General features: G+C 53.7%; 1 protein-coding gene across 2 annotated transcripts; it reads left to right on the forward strand.

The window, feature by feature from the left end:
- The first annotated feature begins 217 nt into the window (after nt 1-217).
- On the forward strand, nt 218-25,379 carry GDAP1L1 (ganglioside induced differentiation associated protein 1 like 1). 2 transcript variants are annotated; one of them, XR_011494649.1, is made up of 7 exons: nt 237-529; nt 7,138-7,330; nt 8,322-8,495; nt 13,741-13,838; nt 14,652-14,766; nt 23,224-23,879; nt 23,978-25,379. XR_011494649.1 is itself a non-coding variant. In XM_014845922.3 (6 exons), the coding sequence occupies exons 1-6, from the start codon at nt 350-352 to the stop codon at nt 23,565-23,567; spliced, it is 1,104 nt and encodes a 367-aa protein (XP_014701408.1). In that variant the 5' UTR covers nt 218-349; the 3' UTR covers nt 23,568-25,362. The 2 variants fall into 2 exon arrangements, 1 of the variants encoding a protein (XP_014701408.1); XM_014845922.3 differs by having other exon boundaries at nt 218-529; nt 23,224-25,362.
- Nucleotides 25,380-26,831: the final 1,452 nt, after the last annotated feature.

Below are 26,831 nucleotides of genomic sequence, written 5' to 3' on the forward strand. Positions count from 1 at the left end.
AAAATGAATTTATAATGATGGAATCTTCGGCAGGTGACCGGCCAGATATGAGCTATTTGGGGCGCATGGCCCACTTGCCCATGGCTCCTTGCAGCCCTCCACGGAGCCTGCCAGGGAGGACTGGTGTCTTTTCTGGGACTGGCCAGGGGCGGGCCAAGGGGAAGAGGACGGAAGGAGCTCCCGGGATCCCCTCGCCCCTCCCCCACTCGCCCAGTGAGTAATGACATTCACGGAGAGGGGAGGGCGGGAGCGAGGGAGAGGGGCAGGCTCGGCGAGGCCATGTGATGCTCGGCGAGAGAGCCGCCGCCGCCGGAGCCTCCTTCTCTCCTGCCTCTGATTCCGGGCTGTCATGGCGACCCCCAACAACCTGACCCCCACCAACTGCAGCTGGTGGCCCATCTCGGCGCTGGAGAGCGATGCGGCCAGGCCGGTGGAGGCCCCTGCCGCGCCCGAGGCGGCCAGCCCCGCCCATTGGCCCAAGGAGAGCCTGGTTCTGTACCATTGGACCCAGTCCTTCAGCTCGCAGAAGGTAGAGCCCGGAGGGAGCAGGGGACCCGGAGGCGCCTGGTGCTTGGGAGGTTTGGGGGAGGGGATGGAGGAGAGCTTAGGGGGTCTGAGACCTGGTGAAGACTGGAGGGTAGAATCTGGGGTTTCTGGGGCCAGGAGGACAGGGGATGCTAGGCTGTCTCCCAGGAGGTGACTGGCCCTGTCTTGGGCCACTGGAGCGTCGTCCCCAATTCTAGGACCATCCATTCTGCCTCTTTCCCTCCCAGAAAGACCCGCTCTGTTGGAGGGCTGAGAAGAGAGACAAAGGCAAGGGGAAGGGAATGGGAACTGCTGGGAAGGCGGCCTGCTGGAGGGGGCGGCTGCCGTGGGGAGGGAGGAGGAGCGCTTCCCGGGGTCCAGCCTCCAGCCCCGCTGGTCCCGTCCCAGGCCCTCCCTCAGCGCAGCCATCCTGATAGACAGGTGCTCCAGGTTACACCTTCTCTGCCCCTCTGCCCGGCAGGGGGGCCTTCCTCTGGCTGGGGCTTGGAGGGTCTCTTCAAAGCCCTCCTCCCATCTCCCCTCATCTTCACTGAGAAGGAAGGAGTTAACCCATCTCCTCAGACCAGCTGGCTCGGCCCTGTAGGAGCTGTGTTTTGCTCTTAAAGGCACAGGGGGCCCCTCGGCCCCTTTTCAGACCCAGAGGAGCTGGAGGGCAGTTGAAGATCCAGCCTGGTGCTGAGTTATCGGGGTTCCCGCTTCCTCGGGGTGAGGGCCAGGCTCTGCGCCTGTAAGACGGCCGGCTCTAGGGGCGCATCTCCCACCCTGGGTGGCTGTCCTGCCTGTGGGGTACGGATTCAGCACCATGGCCAGGGCCCAGCGACCGGTCCTGCTATGGCCTAAGCGGCGCCCACCTCCTGACCCCCGGACCCTTCCTCCCTGGAAGATCCTTTTGTTCCATTCACTCATTTTCCAGATGGAGAAACAGATCCCTTAAAGAGAAAGGGCCTTGGAGCAAAAAGACTTGGGTTTGGGTTTTGATCCAGGCTCAGTTTCATCTTCTGGAAAATGGAATAATAACAACAGCTACTTTTTCTACTTCCAACCCCTTCTCAGGGTTGCTGAGAGGGTTGCTGAAGAGGCGGTATAACTTAGTGTTCTAGACTGGCAGTACTCAAACTTCAGCCTACGTTAGCACCGCTGCATGATCCTGGTTAAACACAGACTGACGGGCCCTGCCCGGCTCTTCCGCCTCAGCAGGTCTGGAGCGGAGCATAGATGTGCCTTTCCGACAAGCTCCCAGGTGATGCTGATGAAGCTGGCCCCTCTTTGAGCAGCCCCAGTTTAGAGTACAGACTCTGAGGCCAGGCGGTCCCCCGTGGGAGGGCCATCTTCCCCAATAACTCACTGTGGAGCTTTGAGCAAGTCACTTTGCCCCTCCAAAGCCTCAGTGTTACCACCTGTAAAATGGAGCTGGTGGAAGTACCTTCCTCGGAGGGCCATTGTGAGGGTGAAATGAGATGCACAAAAAGTGCTGATGGCAGTGCCTGGCACGAGGTCAAGGCTCTGATAATAATAGGTGTTATGATGTCACTAAAGGGCTAGGAAAGAAGGGGTCAGGTTAACCAAGGTCACGCTAGGACTCACCCATGACTTCTACACGTGCATGCTGAGCGCCTACTGCGTGCCAGGCTCAATGCAAGTTGCTGGGGGTTTGGAGATGAATCAGACTGACCTCCAGATTCCAGAATCTCCTCCCACTCAGGACCTCAGGAGTCAGGACCCAGGGGCTGGGACTGGCCAGGGGGCAGGAGAATGGCACCTCCCACCTCCGTCCCCCGAGGGGGCCTCCTGGAATATTGCCCATTCAGCCTGTGCTCAAGCCTAAGGTGGCCCCCTAGTCAGGGATTGGACTGCCCACCAGGAACCCATGTGACCAAGCCTCTGACCAAGCTAGCCTGAGCATCCTCCTGCCTCCCTGCCGGGGCCTTCCCCCTGCCCAGGGGCCCAGGGTGAGTTCTAGAGGCAGTGTAGCCTGGTGGAAAGGGCATGGGCTTTGCAGTCAGATGGTCCTGGGTTCCAGTCTCATCTTGAGTGCTGACTGGCTGTGTGACCTTGGACAAGTCACTTTACCTCTCTGTGCCTTCATATCCTCATCTGGAAAAAAGGACTTTTGCATCCCACCCTGCAGACTTCCTGGGGGATTGAGAGGACATGGACATATGTTAAGTGTCTGGCACGTAGTAGGAGCTTAGCAGGCAAGTTTCCTTCCTTCCCTTCAGTCCTGAAGGGCCTTGCCGGCCCGCGGGGATCAGTTCCCCTCTGCAGAGCATCTGAGAAGCCTGTCCTTAATGGCACACGAACTATTAATAGCAGAAAGGAGCACAGCCCACCAGGTGGTGGCTCCATGGGGCCTCTGAGGACCATTGCAGAGCCAAAGGGCAGCAGGATGGAGAGGGAGCCAGAGCCCAGACTCTGGGGCCGGAGTGCCGGGGGCTCAATGTCAGCCCCACCACTGAGCAGCTGGGTAATCCTGGGCAGCATGCTTCGCCTCCGTGCCTCAGTTATCACGTCTGTAGGCTGGGAATAATCAGCAGCTCCCGGAGAGGGGCGTTGTGCAGATTCAGCAGTTGTGTCATATAAACCACCTGGAGCTGCACCCGGCACATGGCAAGTGCCAGTTAGTGCCCTGACACGCACAGACACGAGGTCAAACCCAGCTCTGCCACTCCCCAGCTCTGTGGCTCGCGCCAGTGTCTTCCCCTCTCCAAGTCGCAGCTCCCTCGTCTGTCTGGGAGCCAGCGCGGTACCTACCTGGGCAGCTGTGAAGGCTGAATGACGTCATGCCCAGCCACACACTTCACACAAGCCCTGAAAAACCTGGATGCTGAGCAAATTTCAGGCACCATCACAGGGGATGTTTGGGGCCGTGGGGGTCAGAGGAGGCTCTAAGTGCCCGGCGTAGGTGTTAGTGTGCATCTGAGGCTGTTCCTGGCCCCAGCCTCCTTCTTCAAGGGGATGAGGTTGGGAGGGACAAAAAGTGCAGGGAGTCAAGACACCAGCATTCTAGTGCTGGCACTCCCAGTACTGGCTGTGTGACCAGTACTGGCTGTGTGACCTCGGGTAAATCCTGACCCTCTCTGGTCCTCAGTTTCCTCAACAGGAAAATGAACTAGATCTTTCTAGTCCTGGCTCCCTCCCTCCTCAGGCAGAAAGAAGTTCCCTACCTCTGTGGGCCCCCAGCCCTTTGAGCATCTTTCTGTCCTCACACCAGCCAGTTTTTTAAAAAGATTGCTACTTACTAGCTGTGTGACTTTGGCAAGTTACTGTCTCTGTGCCTGTTTCCTCTTTTGTAAAATAAGTGTGATTCCAGTACCTCCCACCCTGGCCTTACAAGCTCTTGAGCAGTGGCTTCCCAGCCCTGTCCGTGCTGCCCCCGGCCCCCCACCACCTCCAGGAGGCCCACAGGCGGGAGCTGCAGAGCTCACTGTTCCTCTGCTGAGAAGCCTGCCCCGGCTTCCCAGGTCCCTCCAGGGAAAAGCCAGGGTCCTCATCGTGGCGCCCGGCCCTGCCGCGGGACCCTAACCCTGCTGGGGTCATGGACCCCTCATCAATTAGGGGAAGCCTCTGGACCTTTCTCAGAATAGTGCTTTTAACTGAATAAAATGAAACACCTAGGATTCTTAGATTAGAAGAGAAACGAGTCACCCTGAAGGACAGCTATTGACATATTTTTAAACAAACTCGTTGCATAATAATGTATGTTTTTGTATTAACCCCTTATATAAGCGATCCAGGGGCAGGGCTGACAGCCGTGGTGATGTTGAAGTTGTGCTGCATGTAGCTACCACAACTGTGAAGTGATGACAGTATCAGATCTCTAGTGGTGACAGCATCACAGGCACTGCTAACACGACCATGCTTTGTCGCCTACACGCATAATTGAAGAAAATGCTAAATGTCGGTGTGAGATGCCTGAACATAAACATGCAATTTTCCCATCCTACTTCAAGGACTCCCTGAGTTTATTCATGGACCCCTGGGGCTTGGAGTTAAAAAGCCCCTGGGCATTAACCCCTCTGACCGCCTCCCCTCTCATCTCCTCTGTCCACCCTGCTCCAGCCATGCTGGCCTCCTCACACGTGACCTTTTCAAACATGTCAGACATGCTTCTGCCCCAGGGCATTTGCACTGGCTGTCCCCTCTGCCGGGAACTCTCTTCTTTAGATCCGTGTGTGGACCACTGTCTCACTTCATTCAAGCCTTTGCCCAAATGTCACCTTCTCAGAGAGGTATGCCTTGATGGCCCGCCCTATTTAGAATTGTCACCTGATCCTCCAGCATCCCCAGATCCCCTTACTCTGCTCTGTTTTTTTTTTTTTTCTGATGAACTCACCATCTTTGGACATACCATATCATTTCCACTGATCATCTGTCTGCACCCACTAGAATGTCAGTTCCCTGGGGACATTGTTTCACTCACTGCTGAGTCTCCCGCACTTAGAACAAGGCCTGGCACAGAGTAGATACTTGATAAATAAGTGTTGAAAAGTGACGAATTTGTAAGCCAGGAGGTGTTACATAAAAATGGTGTTTGATTCTGTAAATCTGAAACTGCTCTAAGATATAAAGTTTGTTAATTAAAAAATAAGGTATTTGAGATAAATAAACTGAGGCTCAGAGACTCTACGTGTCTTTTACAAAGTCACACAGCAACTAAGTGGCTGGACAGAGATGCCAACCAAGCCCAGCACAGCTGCCTCATAACACAGGCCGGGTGAGGAGGGACCGTGCTTAACAGTGAGGATGAAGCACCAGTGGGCACATTCCAGGCACCTGCAGGAAAGAGCGTTTGCCCAGAGATGATGTCTGTTACGCAGAGTGGTGACTCCTAAGTCTGGCCCAGCTCCAGGAGGCAGAGGTGGCAGATGGCCTGGGTGGAGGCGTGCCCTTCCCCTGGGCCCGGCTTCCTCCCGCACCCCCTCCCTCACAGGAGAGCTCATGGCTCTGGCCTGCGGCTCCGCTAAAGGAGAAAGTCTCCTTGGCCGCCAGCAGGCGTGACCCCGAGGTGCCTCCAAAGGGCTGTTCTGCCTCTGAAGACGCCCCCTCTGTGGCAGCAGCCCCGCTGGCACCCTCACTGGAGCCTCAGGGCAGGGCCCGGGGTGGTCTCTGGGGGCAGGTGGCCTGCCAGAGCCGAGGGCTGGTTGGGCCCTGTTTCCATCCCCTCAGAGGGCCCCACTCGGCAGAGGCGGGGCGGCAGGGGTGCCCTGTCCCCAAGGCCAGACATGTGGGACAGGCGGGGAGACGATGGCCCACTCCAGCCTCACTCCAGCCTCGGCTGCTCTGGGCTCCTCCAGGGACAGGCACACCCGCGAGGATGCTCAGATACACGTGTACACACACGGCCTCGCTCATGCCCGCTCACACCAACACACACAGGCACACGCTCACACCCCCACTAATGCACATGCGCTCACACGCTGCTTGAATATTCACACGCAATTGTACACTCCTCCATACACACCCACACTCCGGCACACATATGCACACACAGACATTTGCTTACTCGCGTAGTTGCCACTCACACTCATGTACTCACACTCGCACACTCACACGCCCAGACCCAACAGGCGCCATCCCTGGTGTGCTCTCTGCCACAGCCCCTCCCCCTCTGTCACACAGAGCCAGCAGGTCCTTCCCACAGCCCTGAGCCAGGCCTGTCCCCTGCACATGTGAATGTGGCATCAGCTCACACAGGGCTGCCAGGCACTCCATGAACACGGGGTCCAGCCCGTCGTTTTATGAATGAGAAAAAGGAGGCTCAGGAAGGGGCAGTGATAGCTCTAAGGTCACACAGCACTGCTGTGGCAGAGCCAGGGCCAGGACCGGAATCCCGCCTGCAGGACAGTCCCCTTAGCTTTTGGCTAATGGAGCAAATGAATCTGAGAACGAGAGTTGGGGGTTCCGGGGTTAATCACCTCCCCCCTCACCTTGACAGTCCACGGAACAGAGAGGGTGTTCCTGTTAGCTGTGAGGGTGCAGCATGAAGTACTCCAGGACAGGAAGGTGATTGGGGACAATAAAGGGCTCGAGCGATGTTGGCAAATTATTTTTCACCTCACTTTGTTTCTCAAGTACTTCGAGAAATTTAGCTATTGATCATGATGATAATAAGAATTTCTGCAAATTTCCCGGCCAGATGCACCCTGGAGGCCAGGCCGCGAGTTCAGTCGTGGTCATGACAATCTCGAATTGAGTGCCACGTCTGGACGGCAGGCACTGGGTTGGTACTACCAATACTTCCATTTTGCAAATCGGGAAACTGAAGCTCAGAAAGTTTAAGGAATCTGCCCAAACTCACAGAGCAGAGCCAGGAATCCTACCCCAGGTATTTCCAGCTGTGAAACCCAGCCCGTGACCAGCAGGCAGCACTGCCCCTTGTCCCCAGAGCAGGGCTGTGTTCCTCCTGCCACCAGGCCCCAGGCCCCTGGGAGATATCCGCCCCCTCCCAGGGGCCCAAGAGTGGGCTGGAAGCAACAGTGTCCCCTCCTGTGTGTGACCTCTGACCTCCCTCCCCGCACGCCCCACCCCGCCTGGGCAGAGTGTCCCCCGTGTGTCCGCCCGCCTTCCCCGCTCTGACCCTGGCGCCTGCAGGTGCGGCTGGTGATCGCGGAGAAGGGGCTGGCGTGTGAGGAGCGGGACGTGAGCCTGCCGCAGAGCGAGCACAAGGAGCCGTGGTTCATGCGGCTCAACCTGGGCGAGGAGGTGCCCGTCATCATCCACCGCGACAACATCATCAGCGACTACGACCAGATCATCGACTACGTGGAGCGCACCTTCACGGGAGGTATGGCCGCCCCCGCCAATGGCCCACGGGCTCACACAGGTCCCGGGACCTCGGGAAACCTGGGGAGACCCACTGGGGCATGGGCAGGGCCTAGGGTCCCCCAGAAGGAGCCACGGGGAGGCTCAGATGCCCCCAGGAACCACAGAGCCACCAGCATGGCCACAGATCCCCAGGGACCCCACGGACCTTCCCCCCAGTACTCCAGGGAAAGAGCATGGGCCAGCCACCCCCTAGGAGCACTGTGGGTCCAGCCTCTCCCCAGAAGCTCTGGAGTCACAGGCAGGACCACAGACCCTTTCGAGCCCCTCACGCATGAGAGAGACCCAGACCCCCTCTAAGTCCCCACAGACAGGGCCCAGGTTTCCAGGGATGGCAGGCACCTGGAGGGCCCAGCCCCCCGAAACCCTGTAAGCATAGTCAGGGCCACAGACTCCCCGGGAACCCCACAGACGTGAGCCCAGATACCCTAGACCATTGCAGACATGCACAGGGCCCAGACACCCCAGAACTCCCCAGACCCCTGTGTCCCCTTCCTCCATCCCTGCAGCCTTGCTCCTGCCCACGGCAGAGGCTGCCAACAGCGCCGCGAGGGGACCAGAGTCCAGACATGTGCTGTGTCACAAGAACATGAATTAGTTACCAACATTTAAAGCCCAAAGAGTTTAGTTTCAAATATCCAGGTTTCCAGCTTCTCTTGAAGTCTGGCAACTCTGGGCCCAGACCCCCAGCTGTCCCCTCAAGGGACAGCTTGGCAGGGGTCCAGTGAGGAGAGGTGGGCAGCCAGGACCATGGGATCCTGTGTCAGCCAGCCAGGTGGGGACTTTATCTCAAGAGTCCAGGTTGGGGTGAGGGGTCGAGACCTCTGGGCCGCGACATTTTGGGGTTCCAGGACGTTGGGGTCGGGAGATGGGGTGCCAGAGGCTGGCCTCTGAGTCAGGGGGGCGGAGCCGAGGCAAGCCCCCGCCCAGCCCCGCCCGGCCGTGCCCCGCAGAGCACGTGGTGGCCCTGATGCCCGAGGCGGGCAGCCCGCTGCACGCGCGGGTGCTGCAGTACCGCGAGCTGCTGGACGCGCTGCCCATGGACGCCTACACGCACGGCTGCATCCTGCACCCGGAGCTCACCACCGACTCCATGATCCCCAAGTACGCCACGGCCGAGATCCGCAGTGAGTCCCGCGTGGCGGCAGCCCGCTCACGAACTCCCTTCATTGTCCACCTCCTCCCTTTCAAGAGGAGTCCTCCCTCCTCTCCTTCCTCCCGCTCCGGCTCGCTAACTCTCCCTCTTCCTGTTAGTCCTTCTCTCCCTCTTCCTGTCTCTGCCTCTCTCTATCCCTTTCTGTCCCTCTCTCCCCATCTGGGTGCCTCCGGCTCTCTCTTCCTACCTTTGTGCATCTCTCTCTTTCTCTCTCTGCCTCCGGCTTGCTTTCTCTCCACCTCTCTCTCTGGCCCTCCATCTCGTTCACCCCGTCTCGAACTATGTCTCTCTCCCTCCGGCAGCTTGTGTCTCAGTCCCTCTCCTGACCCTATTCTTGTCCTGACAGCCCGTGCAGAGGCTTGTCTTGTCTGTGGGGAGCTGGGCACCTCCACACAGGAGTCCAAGCCCCAGACACCTGGGGTGGGGGCCCAGGGCGGTCAGGGCGGTGGTTGGCAGTCCAGGGCACTGAGTGACATCAGGGTTTGCGTCACCAAGGAAGGCCACCAAGAGATGGTGAGGCCCCCCCGTGGGGTCTCTGATTTCTGATTCAAGTGTCGCTCGTGCACTGTCCTAACTGCCAGCCTGGACGCGCCCCCAGCCTAGTTCATCCTTTTGTCTCCAGCACCCAGTAAACGGGGGTTGAATTAAATCAGATTATCCATCAACGACAGTTTACAGACTTTGCTCCAGGCTCTGTGCAGACGCCATGGGGGCCGAGAGACAGACGAGGCGTGACGACTCTAAGTAGATAATAGGTGCTCAGAAAATGGTCGCTTCCTGCCTCTCAAAGGAGTGAGGCTGAGGTTCAAAGGCAGGCAGGGGCAGCCCGTGGAATTCCATCTTGCCCCTTTAGAGCGCACTTGAACAAGACTCAGGATTTGTCTATGTTGTCCTGTCCCCATTCAGTCGACAGCATTTATGAGGTCGCCTACGACCCGGACCCTGGGCAGTGGGCTGGGGACAGTCACAGCTTCTACCATCACAGGGTCACAGTTCTGTGGAGGCAGAAAGTCAAGTGACCAGGTAATGGCAGTTTGGGACCGAGTCGAAGTGAGCCACCTCTCAGCAGGGCAGTCTGGCACTCTGTGTCAAACAGGAGAAGGCCCACACATGGAGATCACCCTGCAGTTACACGGGACGTGGGTGCCTAGAAGTGTGTACAAGGACATTCATTGCAGTGTAGGTGGGAATAGCAAGAAGCTGGAGACAAGCCAGCTGTCCCTGAGTTGGGAAGTGGATAAATAAATTCTCGTATTTCCATACAGTGGAATGCTGTGCATCTCTTTAAAAAAAAATAGGCATATGGGGGCCAGGCCCATGGCCAAGTGGTTAAAGTTCTGTGTGCTCCACTTCGGTGGCCCGGGTTCATGGGTTCGGATCCTGGATTGGACCTACTCCACTCATCAGCCATGCTGTGGCAGCATCCCACATACAAGTGGAGAAAGATTGGCACAGATGTCAGCTCAGGGCCAATCTTCCTCATACACAAAAAAGTAATAAGCATATGGAATGCTCTCTAAGATATGTTAGTTACTAGGAATAAAGTAAAGGGCAAAACAATACACTTAGTGTGCTATCATTAATATATTTAAAAGGGGGTTAAATGGATACACAGGTGCCTGCAAACACAGTGTTTCTGGAAGGATGCGTGGGAAGCTGCCAGTAGTGGCTGCTGTGGGGGAGCAGAAGTAAGGGGCTGCAGACTAAGAGGAGAGAGGTGGCCTTTTCACTCTACAGTCTTTAATATTGCTTGAATTTTTAAAAAGGTATGCGTATGTATAACCCGTTCAAAACAAGATTGATTGAAACTTTTTTACTTAGATATAACAGACATATAACATTATGTTAGTTTCAGGTGTACAACATAATGACTTGATATTTATATACAAAAATGTTTGACCTAGGACCAGTGTTATGATAAGGGGACCACAGGGGATGCCCATCCAAGGCCCTGGGGTCATTGAAGGCTTCTGAAATGCAGCAACATCCAAGGATGACCAGGAATTAGAGGGGGAAGGAGAGGGAGTCCTTCCAGGTTCGCGGGTAGGAGAGGTCGTGGTGTGTTCTGGGAACCGAAGGAAGTTCAGTGTGGCTGACGTGTAGCCCGAGGGGTGGGGGAGTCTGGAGAGTGGGTCTGGCAGAACTGGAATTGCCTCCAGAGAGCAGAGACAAACGGTGATGGGAAGTGACATGATCAGACCTGCGTCTCACAAAGATCCCTCAACCAGAGGACAGTGGGTGAGCAGTCAGGACGTCCTGGCTGTCATCTAGGTGAGCAGTGATGGTGGCCTGGACCAGGTGGAGGCAGCCCCTAAGTGCTTCTGGGGGCCGGAGGTGCTCCCCCATCCTGTCCTGAGCCATTTGAAGGCGCAGAGAAGGCAGTCGGGGCTCCAGAGCGGGCCCAGCCTGCTCTCCCCTCTGAGGAGAGAGGGTCTCAGGACCCCAGTCCAGCTGGGGGTGGGGGATAGGGACCACACAGGATGCAGAAATCATCCTGCGGTGGCCTCCCAACCAGTCCAAAGTCTTTCCTTGGCCTAGTCTGCCCTCCCGGAGTCTAAACAGAGCCATGTGAGCAGCCCCAGTGACTGGCAAGAGAGGTGTGACCTTCACAGTCATAAAACATCAATGAGACTTAATATCGCCCTGACGCTGCAAGGTCTGGAGTGTGTTCACCGGGTTTGTATCAGGCCAGGAGATGGGGCGGTGAGGGGTGAGAACCCAGAGGGCAGAAGCTGAACAACTGCAGTCACTCACTCACTCGTTACATTCATTCATTCATTCATCCAGCACTCCCTGAGCTCCTGTCTTTACCAGGCCTGTGTAGTCATGCACCACATAACGACATTTCGATCAATGATGCACCACATATACGACGGTGGTCCCATAAGATTAGGACCATACAGCCTAGGTGTGTAGTAGGCTATACCATCTAGATTTGTATAAGTACACTCTATGATGTCCGCACAGTGATGAAATTGGCTAATGATGCATTTCTCAGAATGTATCCCCGTCATTAAGGAACATGTGGCTGTACTGGGTTTTAAGGGAACAGAGATGAATCTGACATAGCCACTGTTCTCTAGAAGCTCAAATTCTAATGGAAGACATATACATCCAGAGATAAGTACATTAGTATCAAAATCTTCATGTACATCAGTACAGATTGTGCACTGCACAAGTCCACTGGGGCGCTATTCACATAGACTGCACTGTGAATGGAGCTGTGCAGTGGCAGCTCTGATTAGTGTGTTTACATTCCCTGGCAGAAATCTGTACAATGGACACTGGAGGACAAAGGCACTGAGTGGTCAGACCTCCTAGAGGATCAGGAAGGGCTTGGTGGAGGAGACAATCTTGAGCTGGATCTGGAGGGGACTTTTAGGAATACAGGAGAAGGCTCTTCCAGGAGGAAGAAGGAATGTGAGCAAAGGCCTAGAGGTCTGGGGTGGTCTGGCGCATTCAGAGAATGTCAAGCATTTGGAGTGGCTGAAATGTTACCATCTGGGCACGGGGACAGTTGGGGGGACCCAGTGAAAGGTGGAGCCAGTGAAGGGAGAGGACATGGATCCTGCTGGGCATCTGAGGACAGTGAGGACCCGGGGGGGGGGGGTTAAGCAGGGGTGGCATGGTCCAGTGTGCATCTGAGGAGGATCTCTGGCAGAAGTAGAGAGAAGGGCTCGGAGGGGAGTCAGTGCAGGCGACAGGGTGAGTCAAAATCATCCAGGCAAGATATTAACAGGGGCAGTCGGAGGGGTGAAAGGGAGACGTCAAAGATGAGAAGGAGGGGGCTGGCGCCGTGGCCGAGTGGTTAAGTTGGCACGCTCCGCTGCAGGCGGCCCAGTGTTTTGTTGGTTCAAGTCCTGGGCACGGACATGGGGCTGCACATCAAGCCACGCTGAGGCAATGTCCCACATGCCACAACTAGAAGGACCCACAGCGAAGAATATACAACTATGTACTGGGGGGCTCTGGGGAGAAAAAAGTAAAAAAAAAAAAAAAATCTTAAAAAAAAAAAAAGATGAGAAGGAGGAAGGAGGAAGGGTCAACAGGACCTGGGACTATCTGGTCTGGGGAGGAGGGAGAAGGAGAAGTTGAGGACAGCCCCAGGCCTCGGACTTGGCCGGGCGTTGGGGAGGGGTGCCACAGTGTGGGGAGAACGCAGGGGAGGAGCAGATGGAGCGGGGAAGATGATGAGGTCGGTCAGGCCAGGATGTGTTCGAGGAGCCTAAGGGATGACCCAGTGGAGTTGAGGCCGAGGGGAGCGGCAGGCAAGATTGGGGCACCGCCACACACTTGACCCGCCATGTCCCACATACCGGCCAAGAATTCCAGAGAAACCCTGCCCCAGTGAGGGAAAAGTCCCCGGTATCTTATCCCAATTAATATTTCCACCTCCTTTTGTAAAACCCACAGTTTGACTTTCAAAGTCAGAGATTTTCCAAGTTAGATTATAGGCCCCTTCCCTTCTCCCATTAAGAATAGTTCTCAAGGTGCTGCCTTGAGTGCCACCATTGACCCACCCCTGTCACCCTTGCCTTTTTGGCATCAAGGCCTGTTTTCCCAGGAAAGACGGGTCATCGAGTCCCTAAATCTTCAGGGAAGTTGCCTCACAGAAGTGGAAGTTTCAAGACACAGAATGTCTCTTACAGGTTTTCTTGCGTTAAACAAGCCTTTCCTTGCTGGGTACAGTGAAGGAGCGCTAGACCGAGAATCAGAGAGGTCCAGGTTCACAGCCTGCTTGTCATTTACGAGCGTGGAACGTTACGTGGCCTCTGAACCTGTTTCCTCGCTCGAGAGAGGGGCTGATGGAGACACTCACTGATGTATGAGTTTAACCAAGTTGAGACTCGTATCCATTTCTGCCAAACTCCTACTCAGCCCCAAGAGTGGAGTGTCCTCCTCAGTGAGGCTTCTTGACGCCTGTGCCCCAGGCAGGGGCCCTCTGGGTCCCACAGCGTTCTCTTCACTCCTCATTACGGATGGATCTGCTGTGTCATGGAGATGTCTTTGTGTGTCTGTCTGTCCCACTAGCCTGAGCCGAGGGCAGGATGGCATCTCACCCATCCCTGTGATGTGGCCTGTTGTGCCTACTAAGTGTTCGCTGTCAATATTGTAACTTCCCAATGTTTGGATGGGACCTACTCCAGGTTTGGGGGGGAAGACTTGGGGGTGGCACTGGGATCAGAAGAATGGGACCTTTCCTGTTCTCTCCCCAGGACATTTAGCCAACGCCACCACAGACCTCATGAAATTAGACCATGAAGAGGAGCCCCAGCTCTCTGAGCCCTACCTTTCCAAACAGAAGAAGCTCATGGTGAGTGCCACCGGGCCTCCCCTCCCTCTTGCCCACCGTCTTTTCCATGGACGAGAACAACTGGGAGAGGCGGGTTCTAAGTAGAGGATCAGCTGATGACATGAAATTGAAACACTTCCGGCTTGCTTTTCCAATCCTGTCTCCTCTGTCATTTACTGGCTGTTTGACCTCAGGGAGGCCACTGTCCTCCTGGAGCCTCAGTTCCTTCCTGTCTGAGGTCGTGTCCCTAAAAGCAAAGCACTGGACAGAGGTTCTTGGGTGAGTGTGGTACTGAGGGAGCGCTCTGAGGAGAACCCAGTAAGGATGGGAAGGATAGGAAAGAGGAGGGGGCCAAGTTCACCTAGTCCCACAGGAAGCTCTGGAGCATAAGTGGTACCACAAAGGTGATCCACCTTGAGGCAAGGGGCCAGCGTTTTATACCCCTATATCAGTTGGTCATCGCCTACAGATTGCCTGGCAGGTGGCTGAGGGGTGGGGATAACCTTGCAAGTATTTCCGGGCAGCTCCTCATTGGCCAAGAGCAATGCTCTGGAGAAGGAGCAGTTATGAGCCCCTTTCAGCCAACTCTCACGGCAGCTGGTGTATGAGTACATCAGCCTGATGTGAGGGATCCTGCCAGGACAGCCAAGCTCACAGGATGGTGAGCGCCAGACGGAGGTGCTTTTTAACAGTGCGGCAACCTTTATACTTGAGGGGATATTTGGAGGCTGGGCTTGAAGAAGGGGGTTTGGGCCAAGATCCTTCCATCCCTGATGATCCCAGCTCTCCTGAGGGCAACTCAGCTCCTCTGGCTCCTGCCTGTCCTGCCCCCAGGCCAAGATCCTGGAGCACGACGACGTGAGCTACCTGAAGAAGATCCTCGGGGAGCTGGCCATGGTGCTGGACCAGATCGAGGCGGAGCTGGAGAAGAGGAAGCTCGAGAACCAGGGTGGGTGCCAGCCCTGGGGTAGGTGGGTGCTGGAGCCCACTCAGCCCACCCTGCCCCTGCCCGTCCCAGCCTCTTTTCTCCCCAAAGATCTAAGAGGACCTCCCAGGTGGTTAGGATCATGGGCTATGGAGTCAGGCCTAGCTTGGCCACTTACTGGTTGAGTGACCATGGTCAAGTACTTCACCTCCCTGGACCTCAGGTTCCCATCTATAAAGTGGGGATAGTAGGAAGACCTACCTCAGAGAAATGTTGAGACATTCCATGAAATAACACCGTAGTGTGTTTAGATCAGCTTTGAGCACATAGTAGGTGTTTAATAAAGGTTGGTGAAGCTGGTGGTGCTGGTGGTGGTGGTGGTGGTTGTAACCCCTGCCCACCACACCATCTCACCTTTCTCCTGCTCAAGGCTGTGTTATGGCTCCTTCATGCTGCAGTCAGACATCCAAGCTCACCCAGACTCTCTGACCCTGACTCTTCCTGTTCTCAAGCAGCTCTCTTCTCTGGACCCTGGGCATGCCAGCTTCATTCCCACCTTCGCTCCTGCAGCTCTTCCAGCCTGGAGCACCCTCTCCACGCCACTCTGCTCCTTTTTCTTTTTACTCACCATCTTTGCCACTGCCTTTCTTCAGATTTCACTCTGGACCTTCCCATCTTGCTCTGTTTTGGGTGGCCTGTTAGTCTTGTCTCTTCAACAGTGCAAATGTGTGGGGCCTTCGCAACAGGCACTGCTCCACTTACAGCTTCACACACACACACCCACTTCTCTGTATATGGGAAGGTGGGAGCATGGTGCTCTAAAAGATGGGTTGGAGTCAGACAGATGTGAGTTGGAGTTCCAGCTTTCTTGCTTGTACATGTGACTTGACAAGTTGCTTTCCCTACTGAAGCCTCAGTTTCTTCATCTGTAAAATGGGAGGATAATAATACAACTTAAAGCCTTAACCCCATCTTGTTGGGCTCTTGTAAAAATTAAAGGCACTCAGCACATTGCCTGGAATATACTAGTTTAATACATCTGACAGCTAAAGGCACACACGTTCTCCAGATGAGAAAACAGAGGCTCAGAGAGATGAAGTGACTTGCTCAAGGTCACACAGCTCATAAAGGGCATAGTTAAGGCAAGAACGAGTTCCCTCTGGATGGGTCCAGTGTCCTTCCAGGATCTCACAGCTGAGGCCTCAAGCACAAGGCAAGCACAGATGCCTAAAGTCCTGAACAGGGACGTTGTCATGTGTACCGAAGCCAGCTGCCTTCGATCTTTTCTGGAGAAAAGCATGGTATGGCTAAGTGAGTACAAATAACACATATCTCAAGGAGGAACTTTCTCATTTCTGTCGGAGAGGCTGCTTGAGGGGAGCCATCACAGAAGAGTGCCCAGGGGCCAAAAGGCTTGAGGGTTCTGTGACTGGCCTTTGGGGTCAGGCAGAGTCCCAGCTCTGCCATTCCCTCACAGGGTGACCTTAATTCTCAGGCATGTCTTACATGTTCGTGTGTGAATTTGCTGGGGCTGCCGTAACAGAATGCTGCAGAGTGGGTGGCTTAAACAGCAGAGCTGGATTTTCTCGCGGTTCTGGAGGCTAGAAGTCTGAGATCAAGGTGTGGGCAGGGTTGGTTTCTCCTGGAGTCTCTCTCTTTGACTTACAGATGGCCCACTTCCTGCTGTGTCTTCCCAGGGTCCGTCCTCTGTGTGCGCGCCCCGGTGTCTGTGCGGCAACATTTCCTCCTCTTGTAAGGAGACGAGCTCTACTGGATTAGGGCCCGCCAGAACAGCCTCACTTCAACTCACCTCTCTAAAGGCCCTCTCTCCAAACACAGTCACCTTCTGAGATACTGGGGGTCAGGGCTTCCACGTACGAATTTTGGAGGAACACAATTCAATGCATAACAATTTATATATTCAACAACACTTACTGTGTGCCAGGCACTGTTCTAAGTGTTTCACATATTTCAACTCATTTAATCCCCATAACAACTCTAGGAGATGGGTAATATGAGTACCTCCACTTAACAGATGAGGAAACTAAGGCACAGAGAGGTTCAGTACCCTTCCCAAGGTCACACAGATACAAGTGGTAGAGGCTGGATTCAAACCCTGGCTCCTGGAGTCTGAGTTCTTAAGCACTAGCTCTGGTGCTTCTTCTGTTCTGTGAAAGGTGACAGAAGGCAGGCCTGCCTCACAAGGCTGTTGTGGGGAACAATGAGAAAATGTATGTAGGGCTCAGCACATTCCTGGCACATGGAATGGAAGATTCTGGAATATTAGCTGCTGCTACAATCAAGGGAGACACAGGGTCTAACCTGGATGGAGGCCAGAGTTGGTGGTCCTGGAAAATAGCTGTGGACACACACTCCTCATGATCCTGAGACTGGGAGCCTCCTGACCTCACTCTGTTTTGGTCCTGAGGTCTTCCAAGAGGAGGCAGCATTGCACTGCCCCATGGCAAGATGACTGGGGGTGTTCACGATGGAGAGATGTGGGCAGTCCTGTGTCCCTCCAGGGCTGGTGGAGGCAGCAGAGGCCCGGAGGTGGCTGTGGGTTTTAAAGCTCTGACTGGCTGGACTCACGTGGTCTCTGTACCTCATTCACCCACCAGGAGCCCCAAACCTGTCTGGGGGGAATGCTAACACCCTCCACTCCTCCCCTTGTGGGGCAGAGCCCGGGGCTGGGAGGCATGACAGTGTCACAGAGGGAAATTGGGCTCCACCAAGGAGAGAAGTATCAAGTACTTTGTGGGCGTATCTTAAAACTGCCACGCCTGCCCTGAGGTCCCCCACATTGAGGGGGGGGTAGAGGCAGAGGAGCTGGCAAAGCCAACCAATGGAGTGGCCAGTGAGGTGTGAGGACCCTTGTGCCAGAGGAACCCAGAAAGGATTGTGTTCTAAGGAGCGAGGACAGTGTCAAGTGCTGCTGGGAGGCTGAGTAAACCAAGGACAGGAAAATGTCCCCTGGATTTTGTCCCTTGGCTGTTGGTGGTGATCTTGCCAAGAGCAGTTCCGTTGAGACCTGGGGGCAGAAGGCTGCCGAGTGAATGGGAGGTGAGGAGTGAGGACAGCAGGTGTAGACAGGCCTTTTGAGAAACTGAGCTGTAGAAGCGAACAGAGAAATGGGGTGACGGCTGAAGAAGGATGTGGGGTGAAGGGAGGAATGGATTTTGAGACAGGAGAAACAAGAGTGTGTTTTCAGGCTGGTGGAAAAGGCCCAGTGGACAGGAGATATCGTGATGCAGGACCGATGGTGCAAAGTCCGTGAGAGGACAGGAGGGGCGTGGTTCAGGCAGAGTGCCCACAGGAAACAGAGGGCACCCTCAAATTGGGTAAGTTGAAGAGGGCTTGGTAAAGGGACCGTTTACAAATACGTGGGCAGGATGCAGGGGGATGACAGGAAAAGCACGGTCCCCCGGGCCTGGGGTGGTGAGGGTGGGAGCAGTTTTAGGAACCTGGACAGAAAGGCGTGTGGAGAGGGCCACCTGACAGGAGCTGTGACTTTCAGTCAGGGACACCGCCAGCCCATGGCAACCCACAGAGAGGAAACAGACTCTGACCTCACTCTCACCCGCCCCCCTGTCTCCTGCCTCTGCTCCCCAGTCACCAACCCCACTGGAGCCAGACGGCATGGAGCCCTTTGGCGTATCCATCAAGCCGGCCTGCTTGGGTACAGAGCAGCGTGGAGGAGGAGGAGAGTAGATCTAGAAGGCGAAGGAAAGATGCACAGCCTCAGACGGACGCGGGGAACTGCCCTTGAGAGCAAGCAGGTCACACCCTCCATTGTGCCTGTGGGGTGGAAGAACGCAGATGCACGTGCCTGGTTTGTGGGTTTCACAGTGGGAGTGAGGGCTTTCCCGTCTGAAGGCTCCTGTTTTCTGAATGAAGCATGAGGTGACATCATCAGCTGAGGTATGAGGAGGGAAGATGAAAGATGTGTGACTCTCTCTGCAGGGAGCAGGGAAGTGAGCTGACCCACGAGCTGTTACAGGACCCAGGCCGTGCCGAGTGCCCTCTGGGGCTTTGTGGTCATGCATTTAAAGCATAAGTGGTCCGTGTAATCGTCTGCAGCAGACTCAGCTGGCAGACTCAGAGAGGGCTCAAGACGGGGTTCGTCCAGGGCTGCAGATTGGGAAGAGAACGCACAGCTGGAGGAGAGGAGAAACCGAAGGGGTTAGGCCCTCCGGCGACATGCCAGCCAGATAGCAACACGTGTCCACGTACATACAAACGCAGGCATGGACATTCTTGAATAGTGACTCTCGCATTCATGCTGTGAACATCTGTCTGCAGGCAAACAGCCAAATGGATGTGGGCATACACTCCACTTATACATGCTGGAATCCCCACACCCCATCGACCCAGATGCCCACATGGGCGCATGTCCACGTGCAGGTGCACGGTCAGCTGCGTGGTTTCGAGCAGGCACATACATGGGTAAACATACACACCATGCATGATGCAGACATAGACAGATCTGCACACAGACCCAAGTAAAGAATGCGCCTATCCAAAGGGGCTTGGGTGTCTGTGGAGAGGCGTGAATTTGCCTGTGTTCATTTGCACGTGGAAAGAAGCAGCTTAATGTAAACAAGCACAGACTCTGGAACCAGATGGCTTGGGTTCAAATCCAGACTCTGCTCTGCCACTTACTAGCTGTGTGGTTTTGACCAAGTTACTTAACCTCTCTGTGCCTCAGTTTCCTCATCTATAATAATAGCACCTACTTGATAGGGTTGTTGTGAGGGTTAAGGAAACTACACCACACTCTCCTGGTTCGTCTGCCACCTCACAGGCTGCTCCTTCTCATGTACCTTCGCTGGTTTCTCCTTGTTGCCCAATGTCTAAACCTTGGTGTGCCCCATGCTCAGTCCTTGGTCCTGTTCTCAAAGCTGTCTACACTCACCCAGTCTGACCTGGGACTTCCATCCTTGATCCTGCCTCCGTTCACTGTTCCTCACCCCCATCGTGATCTCACCTCTCTCTGGACCTAGTACCTAGCGGTAATCCCCTGACCCGTCCCTGTGGGCACTGCCTTGCCTGCGCCTTCCACTCCCTTGCCCTCCTCTTGCTTCATTGTACTTTGCAAAACCTCAAACCTGGTTAAACCCAACTCTCCACCTGCTCAGCGCCTGCACCTGTGAACCTAAAGGTGGCTGGAGAAACACACCAGGGTGCTGGCTGGTCTTGTTCTGCATTCATGATCACCAGCCTTAGACGGCCTTCCTGCCGCCCCAGGCCGCCCACTGTCCCCTCTCCGGATGACTACTTAATACCTTCTCCTTTCTCCTCAACCCTCCAGCCGCTTCCCCCACATCCTCACTCTGAACTGACACTTTCTTTTTACATCACTGAGAAAATCAAAGCATTAGGAGGAGATCTTCACAGCTGACCCCACAGCTACCCACCCACCAGCATTAGTGTTCATACATACACCGTATCTTATCAATTCTGAGACGCCTCTTTGTTACATCACATCTTAGCATCTCTGAAATGGGAATGTTTCTCACAATCAATAGTTTAAGTGGCATCACTTCTTCTCCCTGGAATGGATGTCCTACATTTGACGGGAACTTACATCTGATGAAATACGGTACCCAGCTCTCCCTGTTCTTATCAAGGGTGAACTGTCCTTGAACTAGCCAGGACCAGCCGCTTCCCTCGTGTGCTAGATGCCATCCGCGCTCGTCCACTCTCGGTATTTCTCCCCACTCTCCTGTAGAATCCTTTCCCCTCTTTCACCAGATAATTCCCATCAACATGCTGGGTTTTTTCCTCCCAACTTAACAAAAACACTCTTGACCTGCCTCTCGCTACTGGCGTATCCTTCCCATTACAGCAAAACTCCTTGAAAGCGTGATCTTTGCTCAGCGTCTCCAATTCCTCTCCGCTCTTTGTCTCTTGATCTCCCTTTCACCGGGCTTTCACTGTCAGCATCCACTCCAGCTGCTCTTGGCGAGGTCCCCAGCGGCCAAACGCAATCACCAGTTCTCAGGTCTCCTCTTATTTGACCTCTGTGTGGCATTTGAACACAGCGGAGCGCTCTCTTCTTGGAACACTGTCTTATCTTGGCTTCCGGGACACCACACTCTCCCAGGTCATCTCCCACCTCACAGGCTGCTCCTTCTCATGCGCCTTCGCTGGTTTCTCCTTGTTGCCCACTGTCTAAATCTTGAAGCCCCAAAGCTCAGCCCTTGGTCCTACGCTCAGATCTGTCTACACTCATGCCCTCAGTGGTGTCTTCCCACCTCCGTGTGGATGACACACCCCTGAACTAGGTGTTTGTACTCTAATTGCCAACTCATCCTCTCCCCTTGGATGTCTGATGGGCATCCTGAAGGTTGCATATTCAAGAACAAACCTCTGATTAGGACCTTCATTACACTTTACCTCCTCCCATGAAGCCACGAGCCTCTTGAGGAAAGACATTGCATCTTATCATGTCTTCATGCCCGGCACATACTACTAGACAGACATCTGTTGGATGAATGAGTAAACGAATGAACGAGAGGACACACAGTGAAGGGGGGGTGCTCAGGCTTTGATGGTGGAGGGCATTCAATTCATGGAATTTCTGAACTGAAAGGGACACCTCTTCAAAGGCACAGAAGCAAGCTTCCCAGGAAAGTAGCCCTCACAGGCAGTGTGTGTGGGGCATTCCAGGCATGGGGTTCAGCAGGGGCAAAGGCTCAGAGGCTGAAATGGGCAGGCTTGCTTGCAGGGGGGAAGTGTGGGCAAGTGGGCAGTTCATGAGAAGTCAAGATTAGAGAAGTATCTGGGAGCTAAACTATTGAAAGTGCTTAAAAGCCAGGCAGAGAAATTTGGGTGTTGACGTGTAGTCAGTGGGGAGAGTTGAGGTGATGCAGGAGAGCAAAGGAGCTCCAGAATTTCAAGTCTAAATAAACCACTAGGAGAAATATGTTGCACAAACAAGTGTTTCCTAAATACGCAGGCTAATTTTAGATGGCACATGACAATGGCCATAAATAACATAAAACCAAGTAGTGAGAATTATTCTCTTTTCAATTCTTTCGATTAAAGAAAGAGTATGAGCATGATGCTAGCAGTCAACCCCTAGAAAGGGGTTACATGTTAATATCTGCCCCTTTCTTCAAACAGACAAATAAATAAACGAAACAAGTCTTGGGCTCGGAGATTTTTGATGGGCGGTAGCATCCAGCTGGCGTTTAATAGCATTTGTTTTGTTTTTGGTATACTTTTATCATTGCATATAGTTTGTGGCAAATGATACTGTTAATGATACAGTTTCTTTTTTCTTTCATCGTTCAGTAAGGAGGTAGTGAGCCAGCCACTGTTCTAGCTGCAGGGGATACAGCAGCAAACAAGACAGACCAAAATTCCTGCCCTCATGGGGCTTCCATTCTGGTAGAGGGTGACAGACAATAAACATAATGGGCACAATGCACAATATATGATCTAATCATGGGCGTAAGTCGTATGGAGGGAAACCAAGCAGGGGAGGAGGATAGCAACGGCTGGGATTGGGGTTTCAACTTTAATTGGTTGGTCACTGAAGCCCCCTAGAAGATGGCATTTAAGAAAGACCTGAAGCTGGTGGAGGAGTATGCCCCGTGGTTATGTGGGGGAAGATTGTTCCAGGTAGAGCAAACAGTAAGTGCAAAGGCCCTGAGGTGGGAACGTGCCTGGGATGAAGAACTGCAAGGAGGCCAGTGTGGCTGAAGGAGAGTGAGCTAAGGAGGGAGAAGTAGAATCCAAGGTCTGAAAGGCACCTGGGGCCAGATCACATAGAGCCTCTAGGCCACTGGAAGGGCTTCAGCTTTTACTCTGATGTGACAGGGAGCCATTGGAGGGCTTTGAGCAGAGACAAGTGACATGATCCGACTTAAGTCAGATCCTTCTGGCTGCCGTGCTGAGAATGGACTCTAGGGAGTCAAGGGCAGAAGCAGGGACACATTTAAGGGGACGTTGTGATAATTCAGGTAGGAGATAATGGTTGTTGGGACCAGGATGGTAACAGTGGAGGTAACATCAAACCGTGGATATATTTTGAAGATAAAGCTTCTGGGACTTGCTGACAAATTGTATGTGGGGTATAAAAGATGGAGAAGAATTCGACGTGGCACGAGGCTTTGGCCTGAGCGGCTGGAAGGATGGAGGAGCTGTTACTGACACGGGATGAGTGTGATGATCAGGAGTGCAGTTTGGGACGTGTCGAGTTTGAAATGCATGGTGGACACCCAAGTGAGGCCGTAAAATGGGCAGTCAGATATATGAGTCTAGGGCTTAAATACACATATTTGCACTTAATATGTCAGTTGATTTAAAGACAAATAATAATAATAGAGGTAGTATAAGCATATGGCAAGAATCAGGAGTGAATGTCCTTGGGGAAACCCTGTGGCAGGCGGACAAAAGCCAGAGGAGTTGGCTAGGGAGGAGTGAGTGTATGGGGGAGATGAGCTGACCCCTCTCGCCCCGCCCCTTCCACTCTAGGGCAGAAATGTGAGCTGTGGCTTTGTGGCTGCGCCTTCACCCTCGCTGACGTCCTCCTGGGGGCCACCCTGCACCGCCTCAAGTTCCTGGGACTGTCCAAGAAATACTGGGAAGACGGCAGCCGGCCCAACCTGCAGTCCTTCTTTGAGAGGGTCCAGAAGCGCTTTGCCTTCCGGAAAGTTCTCGGTGACATCCACACCACCCTGCTGTCGGCCGTCATCCCCAATGCGTTCCGGCTGGTCAAGCGGAAACCCCCATCTTTCTTTGGGGCGTCCTTCCTCATGGGCTCCCTGGGCGGGATGGGCTACTTTGCCTATTGGTACCTCAAGAAAAAATACATCTAGAGCCAGGCCCGGGCTCGGAGTCCGACGGTCGCTGTCTGTGCCGTGTGATTCCTGACGAGCTCTCAGTAACGCACTGTCTCACGAACACTGGACAGCCCATCCCCGCCCCCTGTTCGGAGTAATTCTATCGTCAATGTGAAAACATTCCATAGTTTAGAAGTAGACGTCGTCAATGCCGTGAGTCAAGGCCACGGCTCCTACTAAAGGAGAGAGAGAGTAAGTGTGTGAGAGAGAACAGAAACAAAACACGAATGCCTTTTCTTTCGACTCGAGGTCTCAAGCTGGAACTGTGGGGACTGGTTAGGATCTGAGGTGAGTCCCGGGCCGTTTCATCCACCAGGGCCCAGGTTCTGGGAGGTGCTGGGGGCTCGGAGGGCCTGACCCCTCGCCTCCCCTTCCCTCTTGCCCAGGGAACTCTTCCGCAGGACAAAGCCAACATCAAGACTCGACTCTTCTAAGTGGTACCTCCGGGTGGGGCTGGAGACCCGGAGACCCCACGGGAGACCCCTGAAGACCAAAAGGGGCTTCATTCTTCTCCTGGACTTGGACTGAGACAGCCCTGGCTCGAGCCAAGGCAGTGGCACCCAACCACCAGGCCGTGTCTGGGACCCACACCCTGAGCACACCCTCTCCTGCTCCTCCTCATCTGGCCAGTGTGTTTGGTTTGGCACTTTTACCAGTAATCCCTGAGGGCAGCATCCATCATCCTCTTCCCACCTGGAGCTGAGTTTTCCCACCACGTGAGGCAGACTTTCAGTAAAAGTCATGTTGACCTTTTCTCAGGTCTGCCCCGGCCCGAGTGCAGGGGTGTGTCTGGGGGTGGATGGGCCTCAGTCCCTCTCCCAACCTCTGCCCAAGCCATCTCTGTTAATTCCCACCTTCCCATCACTCGTGGGGGGTCCCCCTGTGCCCCACCAAACCACACAGGGGGGCCTCGGCATCCACACTGCCCACCCTGGTTGTGTCTCACTTTTCTGTGCCTTTTGCATGTTGGGAGAGGGTCCAGGTGTCACTGCCACTCATGCTTAGAAACCACGGAGAGCCCCCAATAAAGCATCCAGGAGGAGCAGTTGCTTTTCATTTGTAAACTTACGTTGTCCATCCAGCTCTCATTGCCAGAGTTGGGGGCATTGGGGTGGAGACCTGAGGTTCAGACTCAGTGCCCTGCAAGAGCAAGCCAGAGTTGAGTTCAGGTCTCAAGTTGTTGGGTGTGGGGATGGCTTCTGGACAGACTTTGCGAAGTTCTGACCTTGACGTAAGCCCACCTCGCTTGGACACAGGGCTTCCCAGTTTACAGAGCATGTCCACAACCATTTGCTCATGTCAACCTGTACATGGACGTTCAGGGGGTACCCCGGGCACATGCCGCCACAATTTCCCAGAGGAAAAAACATGTTAAAATGCCCAAAGAACATTAAACCAGGAGTATAATTTGTGGAACCTTAGGCATAGTTCTATTTATTTTGCAAAAATAATTTTGCCCATTTTTTCATCAAGATGAAAGGGAAAGTAGCCAGGGACAAGACAGGGCAAGCGTGGAACTCGGAGACGAGAGACACCCTGGCACTGTCCACTCCTTTGGCTGCTCAAACATCCACACAGACCCTGCCACTCATAATTCAGCTCCACTCGAGAACAATAACATCATGCTTAATCCTCACAGGACCAGCTGCTCTCCTGAAACGAGGGCATGCTCACCTTCTCTCCAAAAATGAGGCTCACAGAGCCCCGTCAGTCAGCAACATCACTCCAGATGATGCTGGGTTGTCTTCTCATGCCTCTCCTAGTTCTAGAGATCACAGGTATACCCAAATATACTGTAAACACAGATTAAAATGTAAATTTAACCATCACCAGCATTCCTTACATACGATGTGCACACACAAAATACGCAAGGAGGAAAATACTCCTGGCTGCTGCAGTCCTCGTTGCTGCAACTGAGCCCAAGGCCACTGTCAATGTTGATAATTTCTCTCTTTTCCACTAGCTATTCTGTGTTCTCTTTGCCTTCAGCCAGGACCCCACGGTTGGGATATTTTACCTGTTGCAATGACTCAGACTTTGGTGGTCCCTGGGTTGCTGTCGTCTTCCATTAATCCTTTACTGTTGGACATGGACGCACTATGGGGCACCCAGAGCTCCCATACTTCCATGCCATCACTGTAGCAGCAACTCAATTTGCCCTTGGTGATCAGGACCAATGACCCCAGCCAGCAGAATAACCTACTTCTGTGCCCGTAGTTTCAATGTTATGAGGAGCTCAGAATGGCTGAGCGGCAATCTCAGCCTCTAAGTCAATTGACGTATTCCTCAGTAGAAGCATTCCTCCCCTGGGAACTATAAGCTCTAAGCCATCAAATTCCAAACTTCCAGGGATGGAAAGCAACATTTTTGTGAATGGGTTATTTTGTGCAATAGTGAGAGAAGTCACTTCCATTTCTACCTCAGCGTTGCTAGATCCACGTTTTCTGGGTGTGGGAGAAACAGCACTGTGTGTGGTTGGTACAAAGTATATACTGTATCCTGTAGGACAGCGCCCCGACATGGCAGTGTCTCCCAGCTGCTGCTATAATAGAGTCTTCAATAGGCCATTTCAATGTTCCTTAAGTCCAGCTGCTTCTAGATAATAGAGTACATAGTAAAACCAGAAAATTCCATAGGTATAATCACATTGCTGTCTTTTTTTTGCTCTAATATCAATTCGTCGGTCAGAAGCAATGTTGTATGGAATACCAATACTGGAACCAAGGTATTCACGGATGTAGTGGTCAAAGGAGGCAAATCCATATACAGAATACACACAGTGCTGCTCCTTCCATGATGGACGAGGTCAATGTAATCAGCCTGCCACTAGGTGGGTAGTCCTACGGGGAATGGTGCCATATCAGGAATTCTGTGCAAGTTGGTAGTATTAGCTAAATCAGTCTTGCAGTCCATGTTGTTGTGTTCACTTATAACTTCTAGCTCGATTACCAGGGCCATTTTGTATGTGAGCCTATTAAAAACATACTAGAGTGGCTATAGAAAGGAAATGACCTACATCCACAGAACCGGTCATCTTGTCCATCCATTTGTTGTCTCCTCTGTAGCGAGTACTTTTTGGAGGAATATCCGCATGGAACACAAATATCCTCTCCTTCTGTGCCCTTTGTTAGAGGTCAATCCACATGCTTTCTCCCACAACCTCCTTGTTACCAGCCTTCCAGTCTTGTTCTTTCCATGTTCCTGATCAGCCAGCCACTATCCATCCCATGAATATGTGAC

This window comes from Equus asinus, chromosome 15, assembly GCF_041296235.1.
Source record: "Equus asinus isolate D_3611 breed Donkey chromosome 15, EquAss-T2T_v2, whole genome shotgun sequence".
NCBI classification, from domain to species: domain Eukaryota; kingdom Metazoa; phylum Chordata; class Mammalia; order Perissodactyla; family Equidae; genus Equus; species Equus asinus.